This window comes from Pseudorca crassidens, chromosome 6 (genome assembly GCF_039906515.1).
Source record: "Pseudorca crassidens isolate mPseCra1 chromosome 6, mPseCra1.hap1, whole genome shotgun sequence".
Classification (NCBI taxonomy): Eukaryota; Metazoa; Chordata; class Mammalia; order Artiodactyla; family Delphinidae; genus Pseudorca; species Pseudorca crassidens.
The window spans coordinates 127,878,814-127,894,815 of record NC_090301.1 but is presented as its reverse complement, the minus strand read 5'-3'; the positions used below and the strand labels follow the sequence as shown (position 1 = coordinate 127,894,815).

Below are 16,002 nucleotides of genomic sequence, written 5' to 3'. Positions count from 1 at the left end.
TAAACTATGGTACTCCATATACCACAGCAAACTATGGTATATCTTTTCCATTCTTTTACTTTTAACCTACTAAAAGACACTTCCTTGTACGAAACATATAGTTGTATTTAGCTTTTTAATTTTTTCTCTGACAGTCTCTAATTGGGGTGTTCATTTCACTTACAGTTAATGTGATTATTAATGTATCTGTTTTCAGTCAGTATCCTGCTATTTGTTTTCTGTTAGTCCTAGCTGTTCATTGTTCTTTTTCTTCTCTTTTTTTTGCCTTTCTTTGAATTAATTGTTCTTTATGATTTTATTTTCTCTTTGTTTTCTTTGAGCTCTAACTTATTATGTTATTTTAGTGATTGCTTTAGGATATATATTATACACCTTTAATTTATCATAGTCTACCTTCAGGTGATTCTACACTTTCATGTATAGTATACGAATTATATAACAGTATACCTCTATTTCTTCCCTCCTAGCCTTTGTGCTGTTGTTGTTATACATTTCTTTGTATGTTGTAAATGTGACAGTTTTAAAAATTAATTTTCTTTAAACATTAGGTTATCTATTGAAATGAATTAAAAAGAAAAGAATATCTCTATATTTACTCATGTAATTACCATTTCTGGTGTTCTTTTTTTTTTTTTTTTTAAAACATCTTTATTGGGGTATAATTGCTTTGCAATGGTGTGTTAGTTTCTGCTTTATAACAAAGTGAATCAGTGATACATTCTGGTGTTCTTCATTCTTTGTGGAGATCCATATTTCCATCTAGCACGATTTTCCTTCTGCTTAAAGGACTTACTTTTTTTTTTTTTTTTTTGGTGGTACGCGGGCCTCTCACTTGTTGTGGCCTCTCCTGTTGCGGAGCACAGGCTCTGGACGCGCAGGCTCAGTGGCCATGGCCCACGGGCCCAGCCGCTCCGTGGCATGTGGGATCTTCCCAGACTGGGGCACGAACCCGTGTCCCCTGCATCGGCAGGCGGACTCTCAACCACTGCGCCGCCAGGGAAGCCCAAGGACTTACTTTTTTATGTCTTGTAGCTCAGGTCTGGGGTTCCTCCTTTCAACTTTTTATGTTTGCAGTATATTTTAGCTGGGTATAAAATTTTTGGTTGAAATTGTTTTCATTGAGAATTTGCTGTCATCTTTGTTCTTCTGTACATAACAGCTTTTTTTTTTTAAGGTTTTCAAAATAACATTTATTTCTTAAAAGTTAACCTGTGCATAATAGGAAACCAAAGAACACAAGAAGCAAAAAACAACGTCATCTATCATCACAAGCAGTTTACCATTTGATGTGTCCTTCTAGGTCTCGTTTGTATATTTAAACAACTAAGCATCCATTTTTATGTAATTAAGATCATACAGTTATGTATCATGCTTTTTCACACATCATGAATATTTACCGTTTCAAAGTCCCAAAGCTATGAGTATTTTGATAACCAAAAATAGACTACACCAACTCAATCTGGAAGGAAAAAAAATGTAATCCTTTCTTGGCGACAAAAACTTCAGAAAAGGCAAAAATGGCAACAGGCCTCTAGATTAAGATATTGGCAGAGTTATGATTAAAATACTACATTCCCTTAATGTTCAATTAAAAAATGAGATATAAAGCAACAGAGTACCCAAAGTATAATGCTCTTAAGAGGATTCATTATCTGATCTAAACTATTAAAGTATTAGCAAGGAGGTATGTTTCCACTGAATTACTTAACAATGTATTCCTATAGTACAGCTAAGAGATGCACACACCATCAATGGTTATCATCAAAATATAAAAAGGAACACATCCACCCACTTCCCTCCCTTTTATACTTCCTTCTGCCCCTCTGCTGCCAACCTAATGAACAAGTCCTGGTGTACATTTCTCAGATGGTTTAACAATTCCATGTCCAAGATGCTACTTTTTTACCAATTATAACAAAGATATTTACAAATTGGTTAATTCGCTAGCTCTACTTTTTATCATACATTGTCACCTCAGGACTCCTAAAAAGCCTAGATGTTGCAAAATAATGAATGAACCTTGTCTATAATAAGCATTGGTACTTTACAAAAATGCACATTTAGACCTATGGTTATAACCTAAAACTGTCTTCTAGATATGGAGATATTAGCTAAGAGCCCTTCCCTTCACCCTTCCTCTTACCCCTCCTCCAGCATATCAGCGACTAAGTACGGGACTATATCTAGCTCCAAGACGTGGATTAATGTAGACGCTCCCAGAAGACACAGCCCTTCCTAAAAACCAACAAAAGGGCATTTATTAAGGGGTTATTTTACTCCCTCTACTTTTAATATACTTTGGGTATTAGGACTTGCTTATTCTTTAATACACAGCAATATTAACTAAAACACACAAGTAGAACAATGGTTAGACAATCTGAACTTGTCTAAAGACTCATGGGCACAGATCCCTTCTCTGTACTTCCTTCCCTGTCCGCTCCCCACCTCCCCACCCAGTGAGTCAGCTTACTCTCCAAGACTCAAGTTTAACAATTTCCACTCCCCCAATACAACCATTCCTATGAATTAACAGGAAAAAAATACTTTAAAGGTGTTACTTTTAACTCTCTGTTTTCGACATATGTTATGCACTTTTACACATCTAGAAAGATTAGATGTTTCAAATACAGATTTAATTTTGTCCACAATGTATACACGTAGCAGCACTGAAGAAACTGCACACAAAGGCTACAGTCACAAAGTGTCTCCTAAACAGGAACACTCTGGCCTAGAAGTCTAGCTTCCCCTTCTCATCTCTGTCAACCCAGTGGACAAGAATAATAAGCATCTGTAATGCTTAGAGGGGATTTTAATAATTTTACTTCTTCCAGTTGTTTTCAGAAGTCTTTCCTATGAATTTTAACACAAAGTGTACACAATGTATTTATCGGCTATTTTTTTCATACACTGGCAACCTCTTTAACATCTAGGAAGACTAGATGTTGTAAATTTGGACCCTCTGTCCTTTATGTACACTATGTACACAGCCAAGTAAAACAAAACGCAGAGACACACCAGACAATGGTTAGTCTTGGTATAAAGCCCTTTATGCTTTCTTCTCCCTGAACCAGCACAAATAAAATAATGTGTACTGCTCAGAGAGGTGGTTTGATCATTTTGATCACTCCATTTCTAAAAGACAGTATTTCATATGAATTTTAACAAAAGGATATATCTACAAAATATGTTACTTCACTACCTCTACTTTTAACATACGTTGTTCACTTCTAAACATCTAGAAAGAGTAGATGTTTCAATTAAGGACTTAAGTTTGTCCACTATATACACAGTAGTGTTGAATAAACTACACACATGTAACAATAGTTAGATCTGAAAGTGTCTTCTACATAGGGACATCCTAATCTAGAACACTTCATTTCTCCCAGTACCTCCTTTCTGCCATCCATCCAACATTGGGCAAGTACAGGCACAGGTGTCACTTAGATGTGATTTACAATTTCACTTCCAAAGGCCCTTTTCAGAAGACAGCCTTTCAATGAATTTTAACACAAAGTGTACAAAATGTGTTAGTTTACTAACTCTACTTTTGTCATACATTGGCAACATCTTTAATATCTAGAGACTAGATATTATAAAATTGGGACCCACTGGTCCAGTATATACAAAATATATACAGTAAAGTTAAACAAAATGCATGAAACATATAGAGCAATGGATAAGTTGAAATGTTCTAGTACCTGCTAGCAAAACATCTTTTGCAATCTTCCCTCCCACCTCCCTAAACCCAATGAACAAGCACAGAGTATACTGTTCAGAGAGGAGGTTTAACAATTCCATTTCCAAAGACAGTATTTCCCATCAGTTTTTAAAAGCTATTTACAAGAAGCATTAGTCTACTAAAACTACTTTTAAATACATCAAGCACTTCTAAACATCTAGAAAGAACAGATATTTCATATAAGAACTTACTTGTCCACTATGTACACAGCACTGTTAAATAAAATTGCACACATGTAACAATGGTTATAATCTGAGGTATCTTCTAAATATGACCATTTTGGCCTGAACCATTTCCTCCCTCACTTCCTTCTCTCCACCGCCAATCCCGTGGACAAGTACATGCATGTGTAATGCTCAGAGGTGGCTGAACAAATTCATATCCAAAAGTCATTTACAGAGGACAAGCTTTCCTATGAATTTCAATAAAGTATACAAAATGTGCTCATTTTACTACTTTGTCATACACTGGCAACCGCTTTAACATCTAGAGACTAGATGTTGCAAAACCAGGACTCAATTTGTCCATTATATACACTATATACACAGCAAAACAAAATGAACATACAAAAAATGGTTTTGTCTGACAATGTCCAGGTATGAACACACTAGCATATTACCTTTTGCAATTCTTTCCCTCCCTCCTCCAAACCACTGAACAAGTATAGACAATAGTATACTGCTCAGAGAGGTGGTTTAACATTTAACATTCCCAAAGACAGTACTTCCTGTGAATTTTAGCAAAAAGTTATTTACAAAGTGATATTTTACTACCTCTACATTTAACATACGTTGGGCACTTCTAAACATCTAGATGGACTAGATGTTTCAAATAAGGACTTAATTTGTCCACTATATACAGAGCAGTGCTGAATGAACTGCACACATGTAACAGTTATAATCTGAAACTGTCTTCAAAATACCAGCATTCTAGCCATTCTAAGACCAACCCCCTTCTCTCTCTCCCCCCTCCACCAACCCAGAGGGCTATCATGCTCAAATTTTCAGAAGACAACCTTTCCTAGAAATTTTAACACAAAATGTACAAAATGTATTATTTACTAACTCTATTTTTGTCATACACTGGCAACCTCCTTAACATCTAGAAAGACTAGATGTTGTAAATTAGGACTCATTTGTCCATTATATACACTATATACACAGCAAAGTGAAACCAAATGCAGGAACATAAAAAAGACAATGGTTAATCTTGCCTCACTATAAACACACTGGCACAGAGCTCTTTGCACTTCCTTCTCCTCCCCCCGACCTTGAACCAGTGCACAAACAAACACAGTGCATACCGCGTACTGTTCAAAAAAGTGGTTTGGCCACCCCTCCCCCCCCAACAACATTTCATACGAATTTTAACAAAAAGATATTTACAAAATGTCTTGTTACTACCTCTACTCTGAACAAATATCAGGCACTTTAGAAGATCTAGAAAGACTAGATATTTCAAAAAAGTACTTACTGTCAGCTACACATACAGTAGTAAGGAGAAAAATGCACACACAAACCAATGGTTCTAATACGCAAACGTCTTCTAACTGACCAGTCTGGCACAGAACCTTCTTTTCTTCCTCCTCAACGTCTTCCATTCCATGTCCTCTAACCCACTGAACAAACGTGGACCTCTGTGGCTCCTGATGTCGCCTCTAGAGGCGGTCAAACAACTCCATTTCGAAAAGTCATTTCCAGAAGACGTTTCTTTTCTACGGTTTTTTTAAAGAAACAAATGGGCATTTACAAGACATGTGACTTTAACTCTATCATACGTCGGCAACCTCTTCACATCTAGAAGGCCTATATGTAGCGAAAAGTCTTCTTTCGAAAGGTTGGGGGGAAAGTTGAGAGCAGCCTTTTCATATTATATACACAGGCCTTCTATAAACGGCCAGTAAGTCTTCCCGAAGGGTGGCGGGCACTTCCTACTGGCGGCACGTGGTACGTGATTCTACCGTTTCTATCTTCCGACATCGAGGTCTTGGTAGAACGACGACCAACCGCCCGATGACCCGCTAACTTTCCACCCGTCGTCGATCGGGGCCCCGCACACCTCCCGGGCCCGTTCAGGCCTTTGTCTGTCGTTGTCCGGACGAGGTGAGGTCTCGTCCAACTGGGGCAGAGAGGTCACCTCAGGTCTCGGATCCGCACGGGCTCCAAGGCCTAAGGGTGGCTGAGCTGGCCTCCACGTAGACCCCCCTTCCCGGGCCCTCGAGGCTCTAACGGCCCTCCTCGGTGTTCCAGTGGCCGTCATTCTTCCTGCCCTGCCACGCCCGACGCCCAAAGGCGCCATGTCTTTGGTGGCCTGCCGGAGGCTTCGCCTAACCCCTGCAGCGTGGGGTCAAGAGACCCGGCGGTGGGCGGGATCTGGGCTCTGAGGGGCCGCCGCCATTAGGTCAAGGAGGTGGGGGTGGGGGAGCAGTTCGTTGCTGCTTCCGGGCTCGGGCACTGCCAGTGGGCGGCTGCGGTGAGGGCTCTGGGGCTCGGCAAGACACAGCCTGAGCCTGTCCCGGGGGCCCCCCAGTTCACCTGCCGACCAGAGGTCGGAGGGCCTGGAGGGCCCCAGGCTAGAAGGCCACGATCCGCTTCTCACCGCGCTCTCTGCCGGAACTCTGTACATAACATCTTTTATCTCAGACTACTCTTAGGATTTTCTCTTTATTTCCATGGTTTTTATCTTCATGGTTCATGTGCTTGTGGGTCATTGTGCTTCTTGGATCTTTGGGATTCTAATTTTCAACAAATTTGGAAATTTTTCAGTTACTATTCTTCACAAAAAATTTCTTTCCTGTACCTTTCTTTCTCCTCTTTGGGAGGTTTAGTTCTATGTATATTAGGTCTCTTGAAGTTGTTCCACAGATAAATGACATTGTTCATTTTTTAACTTCCTTTTCTGTGTTTCATTTTGGATAGCTTCTATTGCTATGTCTCCAAATTCACTTGTCTTTTCTTCATTTTCTAATGTGCTGTTAATGTTACCAAACTGTTTAAATCTCAGACATCCTAGCTACCTCTCTCGAAATTTGATTTGGGCATTTTTATATCTTTCATGTTTCTGGTTCTCTTTTGAACATATGGAATAGAGATATAAGTGTTTTAACCTGTCTGCTGATTGTAATATCTGTGTTAGTTCTGGATTGTTTAGCTCAATTGATTTTTCTTCTTATTTCGGAATTGAGTGGTACTTTCCTGCCTTTCTGCCCACTGGGTAACTTTTAGTTGGATGCCATACAGTGTGAATTTTAACCTGAATGTTGCTGGAGATTTTTATGTGTGTATAAATCTTGAGCTTAGGTACAGTTAAGTTACTCTCAAACAGTTTGATCTTTTTGGGTCTTGGTTTTGGATTTGTTAAGTGGATTCAGACCTGATATTAGCCTGGGGCTAATTATTTCCCCACTGAGTATTCTACTCAGTGTCTTGTGAATTATGAGGTCTTCCCATTTGGCGGATGGGAGCAGGCACGAGTTGGGCCCTCCATTTTCTCCCAGCCTCTGTGCTGGGTCTCCAGTCCTTTCATGCAGTTCTTTCTTTGGCTTTGGGCAGTGCCCTTTTATGTAGGCACCCATCAGCTTCTGCTGCATCCTTAGCTGGGTGAGTGAGAGCACCTGCACATCTCCAGGGCACTCTCTGGGCAACTTTCTCCTCTCGTCCTGTCCTGTGAACTTTGGCCACATTGGACTCCCTGGCTCTGAGCTCTACCTCCTCTGCTCGCAGAGACCGCTGAGCTCCACCTGGTTCTCTCCCTCTGCTGAGGCCTGGGAAGTCTCAGGGCAGTGAGCTGGAACATGTGTCCACTAAGACTGTATATGGTGAACATCTTGTCTTCTCACCATTGTTTTGGATTATTTTTTGTTTTACATTTCAATGATAAGTAAATACAGATAGTTATTGTAGTATTTTCAAAGCTTACTTATGTATAGTGTAAATTGTTGTAAGTGTATTTTGCAAAAGTATTTATATCTGTTTGCATTTACAGTGAACCTTTGCTGAAAATAGCTTCTTTAGATAAGTATAGATAATTTTTTTTAAACTCTGAAAGACCATTAATGAAACTAATATTTAATTTGTGAAATAGCAAAATGCAGATTGCAGTGTGTCTTGGAACTAAACTGAAAGGTCAAATGATAGAAACAGAGCAAACTGTGATCTTAACAATTGAACCCAAATTTTATTTTCCTTTTTCAGGTGTGCCTTCTGATGCTGACTCTTCTGCTACCAGTAATAAAGTCAGTGGTGCAAATAATTCTAAACCAAATCGCCCCTCTCTTGCCAAGATTCTCCTGTCATTAGATGGAAATCTGGCCAAACAGCAGGCCTTATCTCATATACTTACAGCACTGCAAATCATGTATGCCAGGTAGGCTCGTTTGCTAACTTTTGAAATCCCACAGCTATGTAAGCTTTGGGTTTTTGTAGTTTTTTGATGGAAAATGTTGTGTGTATTGTTTTTAAATACTGTGAGTTCTGGGTCATACACCCTTTGATGGTGAATGATGGTATCTGTGCTTTCTTTAATGGAGGTTGAAATATGAATTAGAAAATCAAGTTAAAGAACATTTTCATTATTTTTTATGGCCAATAAACTTTAAACATATTTTGGGGGATGAGAGGAAGAATCAGTTGTTACTAATATACAGTAATGTTCAAGACACCTGTCATCTCCTTCACTTTTGATAAGGCAGTTTTGGCAGTGCTGTGTTTTCCACCGTTTTGCTGCTGTTTTCTCACAACCTGAATCAGTGCCCCAGCCGTCAGTGTATCATGGTTATGGATCTGATGAATAGAAATTAATACTTACACAGGAACATTAGTTTAGACCAAAGGCTGACTTATCGTTGAGAGGACATTTAGTCCTTGCTGTCTTGTGTGAGGCACCTTTGGTATTTGGCCTTCAGTAAACACAAAATTACCCTCAGGCTTGAACAAACCAAGAAGACTTCTCAGGGAAATACAGAGGCTCATATTTATGTTGGCACTTTTTCACCTGTCATCACTGTGGTCATTCAATAAATAAGATCAGGAGTAAGTATTTTAGCTTTTAGCTGATGGATAGTAATAACATTCAGTATTTTTCTAAAACTCTTTTTATACTTATCTTATAAAAATGAGGGGGTCCTTCAATAAGCGCTTGTCCTGCCCCCTGACTCTTCCTTTCTGCAGAGGTGAATGGCAGCTCACTGCAGGTCTGGCTTTCTCTCCTGACAGAGACGCCGTGGTCGGGGCCCTGATGCCAGCTGGCATGGTTGCCCTGGTGGAGTGTCCCTCGTTCTCTTCCTCAGCACCCACTTCTGATGTGTCTGCCATGGCCAGTCCCATGAATGGAGAGGAGTGTGTGCTGGCTGTTGATATTGAAGACAGACTGAGTCCAAATCCATGGCAAGAAAAGAAAGGAGAGGTAAAAATAAGTGGTAAAGCAATAAAGCAATATTTGATCAGAAAGGAAAAGGTAGCTAATTTGTATCTAGTAAAGTATGTCATTCTTTCACTTAATTCAGAGTGTTTTTGTGCCTACTGCTGTGATTTTTGGCTTGAATTAGGAAATATTCTGTTTGCAAAAGGAGCCTTGGAACTTCCCTGGTGGTCCAGTGACTAAGACTCCATGCTCCCAATGCACGGGGGCCTGGGTTCGATCCCTGGTCAGGGAACTAGATCCCACACTCATGCTGCAACTAAGAGCTCGCATGACACAACTCGCCTGCCGCAACTAAAAAGATCCTTCATGCGGCGACGAAGATCCCGCGTGCTGCAACTAAGTCTAAGTCCCGGCACAGCCAAATAAATAAATATTTTTTTAAAAAAGGAGCCTTTTTCGTGTGTAGGTGGAAACAGATTATTCTTTTAAAAAGTTGCTAAATGCAAGTGCACAGTTGTTTATCTGAAATTCTGAAACGTGAAAGCTCCAAAAGCTAAAGATTTTTGTAACTTATTTCAGGGAAAATCCAACTTGAAGAAATGGGAGCTCATTTTAGTTATTTTCATGTGACCTGTTGTGACTATTAATAGGTTCTCCTGGGAATATGAATATGGTTGATTTTGCAGGGCTGTCCCAGAGCCCACTGGAGGTGGTAGCTTGTGGTGTAAGTGCCTTGTTACCTCTGTAAAATCTGGTATATTCCAGGTGGCCCAAGGGGTAAGGCTTTTGGAGTTGGATGGGAAGTGTGCCATGTTGCCAAGTTTCTCCTTTTCTTCTTCATTTTAGATCGTCTCTTCTGAGGATGCTGTGACCCCCTCCGCAGTGACCCCATCTGCTTCCTCAGCTTCTTCTCGGCCATTTATCCCAGTAACAGATGACCCAGGAGCTGCCAGCATCATTGCAGAAACCATGACCAAAACCAAAGAGGTCAAGGGGCTTTCTTCTTTAACATTTTATTTTGAAATAATCTTAAATGTACACACAAGTTGCAGAAGTAGTTCATAGAAATAGAACATGGTGTAAGCCTGTGTACTATGTGATATACTCCTAGGTACTGTCTACCTAGGTTCTCCAGTTGTTAGTGTTTCTAAACCATTGGCGGGAGCGCTGTAGGGCACAATCCCCAACTCTCCTTAACGTTTCAGTGCATATTTCCTGAGTATCAGGACATTACCATTGATCCAGGATTACTTTCTGTCCATAGACCTATTCAGATTTTGCTCGTTGTACCAGTAGTATCCTTTATAGGTCTAGGACCCAGCCCAGGGTTGAGTGTTGTGTCTTTGGTCTTCAATATGGAACAATCCTTCAGTTCCTGTTTTTGTCAGAAACGCCACAAGAATGATGCAGGGTTCTTTTTAGTGCATCCCATTGGGATGTGTGCATTGTTAATTTGCTGCATTACAGGTGATGTTAATTCTTACTATTTTGTTAAAAGTATCTGCCAGATTTCTCTATTGGAAGTTAATAAAAGTGTGTTAATAAGTATTCATGGGGAGATACTTTGAGACTGTGTTACTACCTTATCCCTTGTCATATTTTCACCTACCAGTTTTTAGTATCTTGATGATTCTAGCTGGATCCATTATTACTGTGGTAGTTGTCATGTGGTGATTTTTCAAATTTCATCATTCCTTTTGGAATGTCACTGTTGCGGTTCTTCTGTAAGGGAGAACTTTCCTTTCTCATCTCATCTGTTTGTCTGTCTATTGGTACAGATTCATGGGATCCTGTTTTACTCAAATAATGACATACATCATTTGACACCCAAATTGCCCCAGACTTGGCCATTGGGAGCCCTTTCCAGCTGGTTTGTCCTTCTGATGTTTCCCCATAACTCTTTGAGCACTTCCTTACTTTCTAGCACAATAGAGTGTTCCAAACTTATCTTTCACCTACCCGGCCCTCGCCCTGGAATCAGCCATTTCTCCAAGGAGCGCTGGTTCCTTTTAGTGGATCAGAGAATTTAGAAACAAGATCTGGGAGCTTGGAAAGCTGATTGCTACTGGGTGTCCTTGGTTTAGGCCCTCTCAGCAAACAGACACACACACCCACAAGCATTTATTTCTCCTTTGGCATCTTATCTATATAATGAAAACCATGAGTGGTTCAAACGAATACTTTAGTTTTCAGTCCAACACCACAGGGTTTATTCTTACTCTCTTTCTATATTTTAGGTATATAATCCTTTTATATGTTGTTGGATTGCTTTGCTATTTTGCACCTATATCTTCTCCTGATTTGGGTTAAAGCGTAATACTGGTCTCCTGGAATGAGTTGGGCTGTGTTCCTTCCTCTTCTGTTTTTTAGAAGAGTTTGTGAAGGTTTGGTATTAATTCTTTAAATATTTGGTAGAATTTTCTCTGTTCTAACATGTTCTGATTATTCTTATATTTCCTTGTTTCCTGGCACAACACAAAATTCTAGGTTTAACAAGATGTTTTATATTCCAGCACAGAAATCAGATGTTTCTCCAAGAGGTCTTGGTTCTTTTTAGTGGAGAATGGTACTTAGAAGCCAAGATCTGGGCCTTCATGTGCTCACTGCTCTTGAGGGGGCAGCTGTTCACAACCGCTGTTCCTGGGCAGAGCTAGGAAATAAGCGTGTGTGCGTGTGTGTGTGCATGTGCGCATCCATGCAATAAGTTATACACATTAATATTTATTTTGTTATATATCTACATATAGTGAAACCGCAGCAATACCGTCAATTCTAGTAACTGCACAGGATTCATTCTACTTTCCTCCCTTTCTGTGTTGGAAACTCTCTTCTCTGAAAGGGAGAAACCTGGCTCCTGTTAGTGACTGTTTAATAACTTGCCCTTAGGTAGCCACCCTCCCATTTTCGCTGTCGTTCCTCTCCCACACGGACACCCCCCGTCGCCTGCACAGCTTCTGGCACGCAGAACCAGCCTGCCCTCGGCAGGGATAACCTCTCACCCTGCTTGACCTGTGACCTCCCCCACCCCTGCACCCAGTGCCGCTGGCCCAGAGCAGGGACATCTTCCCCTTGGCTCTAACACGCGGCGCCCCAACATGGATGCCCTCCCGAGCCCGCCGGGTGCCCCCATGCCAGGCCATCGCGCCTGCTCCCACCCTCTTCCCTGCCGGCCGACCCTGGGAACAGACACACGTTGTTGTCAGTTACATCTGGAACTCTGGATTTATATTATGCTCTTACTGCTGATGAAAATATGTCCTATGGAAAATCGTCATAACCATCTGTGGTGATGAGGAAATTGCTATTTATAAATTAGGTGTCTGGACTCAACTTCTGATATTTGGCAGTCTCCTAGGGTGAGGGTTTAATGCAGAAATTAATCTGAATTATGCAAAATTTTTGCTTTTAGCTAGAAGAGGGATGGTATAATTTCTTTCTAACCAACTTATTTATGAGACATAGGTATTATCCAGAGTATAGCCCTTAATTCCTATCATTTCAGTTTTGGTTTGATTCATAAATAATGGCAAAGTAATTTTCATGTTAGTTTTGGGCTTATTCAAGGATAGGCAGCTAGTGATTTTATTTTTTTAGCACTTCCTTTGGACTTGTCCTCTATATTTTTTTTAAACCCCCCACCAAAAAAATGTTGGATCCTGCTTCAAATAAGACCAAAGATGTTATATATGATCAGTATATTCCACTGGATGCTTTCGCTGGTCTTCAGTGAGTGAGATTCTGGAATGTCATCGTTTCCGATGAATTTCACTTACTGATTCCCTAAGTGTTCATTCGGAGGTAGGAGCAGGGTCTATTTCTTTAAAGGGAGAAACCATGCTCCTGCCCGAGAGAGCTATGGCTTCCAGGGCCAACTTGAGCATTGATGGACTTTGCGCATTGGATACGTCACATTGCCCTTAAGGTTCCTAAGTGGGGCTTGTGCTTCCCCTGGCTCATTTCTGTTTCTGAAAAGCATTGGCACTGGTTTCACTGAAATCCAGAAGGCAAGAGAGAAGAGAAGAGGAACTTGTGGCACCTTGTTCTTCTCCTGGAGAGCTGGACTCTGCTTGGGGAATGGGAAGGGCCCGGCTGCTCCCCTGTTCAGCACAGGTCTCAGTGTTGCTCAGAAGCTGGGGGATTTCCCAGCTCTGACGGCTCCCTGTTCCCCCCTGTAAGCTGGACCCTACCGCCAGCCCCCAAGAGGCTCCTTTGTGGTGGGCGGCAGGCTGTGGGGTGGCTCTCCTGGGGGGGCACCCCCACCCTCATGCGGGGTTGGGGATGTCAGTGATGCTGCCACAGGCAAACAAGCATCTCCTTTCCTCTGCTAATGTGGAAAGAGAGGTAAATGATCGCAGGTGTGGTTTGTTTTATCTGACATACTGTGAATGGGAGGTGCAAGGGGAATGTTGAGAAGACACTTACTTTGTATATTTTCTTTTTAAAAGAACGTAAGGGGCAAGAGATTATGGACAATGTGTTACATGCCAATAAGTCCATTAAATAAGATTCTAAGAAAGAATTATGGAGAGGATCTAGACAAAATATGTAAAAGCATAGTGTACAAATTTAGTTGATAGAAAACTCCCAAACATACCCTATGGGGGTAATTTTACATGGTGTGATTTCACTCCAAGTCTCCCCTTGTAACGTATCTCTGTTATGAACTTGGTCACAGTATAAATTGTCATTTCTTTGTAGTTTAGGCATTCCTTTTGACAGCCATTGGTAATTTGTGAAATAGGTAATCGATCTTGAAAGCATAGTGCAGGGCGGTGGAGATTTTAGGGGCTTGTCATTTCTTAATCTAGTATTTCATGGTCTTAAATTCTCAGAAAGTCCTTTATTCATTATTGGTAATCATGTATCCTTTGAGTTTATGACTGTTTACCTCTTAACATATCATTCCTCATTTTAATTGTTTGACTTTTTAGGATGTTGAAAGCCAAAATAAAGCGTCAGGCCCGGAACTTCAGTCCTTGGATGAGTTCACCAGCCTGTTGGTTGTGGACGACACGCGCGTCATGGTGGACCTGCTCAAGCTCTCTGTGTGCGGCCGGGCTGGGGACAAGGGCAAGGATGTGCTTTCGGCTGTGCTGTCTGGCATGGGCGCTGCCTACCCACAGGTGAGCTGCAGGCGGGTGGGCGGGCTGATGCTGTCTCGTGCTTGAAGGGCTCCTGCTAAAGTTGAGTCCCTTCTCTGTCATCTGTGCTGCAGTTGCTCCCCAGTTTGCCTTTTGATGTAATTTTGATATTTTAGAATTTTAGAATTTAGAAATTTCTAGTTTTTACGAAGTCAGATCTGCCAGTTTTTTCATTTATGGCTTTTGGATTTTGTATTATACCGAAAATATGCTACCAGCATGACATTGTTTAAAAAACTCTCTCACGTTTCTTCTAATCATTTTTACGTTTTCATCTGTTATTATATTTACCTTTTTGAACTACCTGGGATTTATCGTGATGTAAGGGATAAAGTGAGGATTCAACTTTACTTCCTCCTAGATAGCGAACATGTTGCCCCAACATCATTGATTGAATAAATCCATCTTTTCCCTAGTGATTTGAAGAGCACTTTTTATCATATTCTAAACTTTTATGGACTTTTTTCTATTCCATTAATCTAGTTTCTGTGCTCCAATACCACAGTATTTTAAGTATCAACTATTTAAAATAGATTTTAATATTTGGTAGTACTGGGTCCTGTGGGACTTTCTGCCGTGGTGATGTTCTGTACCCGAGCCATCCAGTGTAGTAGCCACCAGCCATATGTAGCTACTGAGTACTTGAAATGTAGCTAGTGCACCTGAGGCACTGAAGTTTTCATTTTATTTAACTTTAATTAATTTAAATCTGAACAGCCACATGTGGCTAGTCTAGGGTGTAAAGTCAGTATCATATCAATATATCTTAAAAGTAGAATTGGTTAGTCCTGAAGTCCTTGGGCTTCCTTAAGGACCCTTATTTATCAGCAGCCTTGCTCTGCCTTTTCAGAACTGGCTGTGTCAGGGAGTCTGATGCCATGTGCCCTGTGCAGATGGGTCATCTGTGTTTTTCCAAGTTCCATATTACCACCACCAAAACCATAAAGTACTTAAGTATGGTCAAGTGGTCTTGAAATCATAGTAAATGGTTTGGTAGGTATTTTAGGGGCTTGTTAATTTCTTAATTGTATTCAGGAAGAACTAAAAGTTATAGGTTTCCTACTTTGTAGTTTTTTGAGGCAAGTTACTTGGCATAATTCTGAGAGATTAAATCAAGGTGAATTGCCGTAAGCAAAATATTAATGTTTTCACATGTTTAATGTATTTGTGCAAGGAAAGGGTGGAATGAGAACATGGATTTAAAGTAATAATACCCAGCATTTCTTGTACACATTACCTGCCAGGCCTGGTTCTTGGTGCATTCTCTCAGTACGGAGCACAGACTTTCCCTTTGTTCACAGATAAGCACACTGAGGCTCTCAGAGGTCATTACTGCCTCAAAGACACTCAGGTTGCTGGTGGGTGGGAGAAATGGTGGTGGACTCTTGAGTGTTCTGAGGACAGAACCGCAGCTGTGACCGCTCTGTCACCCTCGCCTCAGAGCTTATTGACCTCTCCTGGGGGACTGACTGGCTTTGCAGAGGAAGGTTCTGAAGCCCAGAAGAGCCCTAGTGGGCTGTGCATTAGAAGTTTGATGATGTCAGCATCTCAGATTCAAGGGGAGACAGAAACAAAGGTGGGAATTGTCTTCAAACTTTCCTGGCCAGTGGCAAGATGCTACTCCTATGTCCTACTCTGACCTGATATGTGGGACTGTTTAAGAAAAAAAGAGAAACTTTTGAATTTATAATGATAACACCTAAATGACAGTGATCTTAGTTTGTCATTAATAAAGCTGTTTGCTAAGCTAATCTGTTTATT

The 16,002-nt window shown here is 40.8% G+C and overlaps 1 protein-coding gene across 6 annotated transcripts in view; it reads left to right on the top strand.

Moving 5' to 3' along the window:
- HERC2 (HECT and RLD domain containing E3 ubiquitin protein ligase 2) overlaps positions 1–16,002 on the top strand; it is a 228,097-nt gene that overhangs the window by 166,788 nt on the left and 45,307 nt on the right. For all 6 annotated transcript variants that reach the window (XM_067742325.1, XM_067742323.1, XM_067742327.1 and 3 more), the window contains 4 exons: positions 7,933–8,104; positions 8,953–9,142; positions 9,947–10,087; positions 14,032–14,223. In XM_067742325.1, coding sequence (XP_067598426.1) covers positions 7,933–8,104; positions 8,953–9,142; positions 9,947–10,087; positions 14,032–14,223 — 695 coding nt within the window. The remainder of the gene's footprint in view (positions 1–7,932; positions 8,105–8,952; positions 9,143–9,946; positions 10,088–14,031; positions 14,224–16,002) is intronic.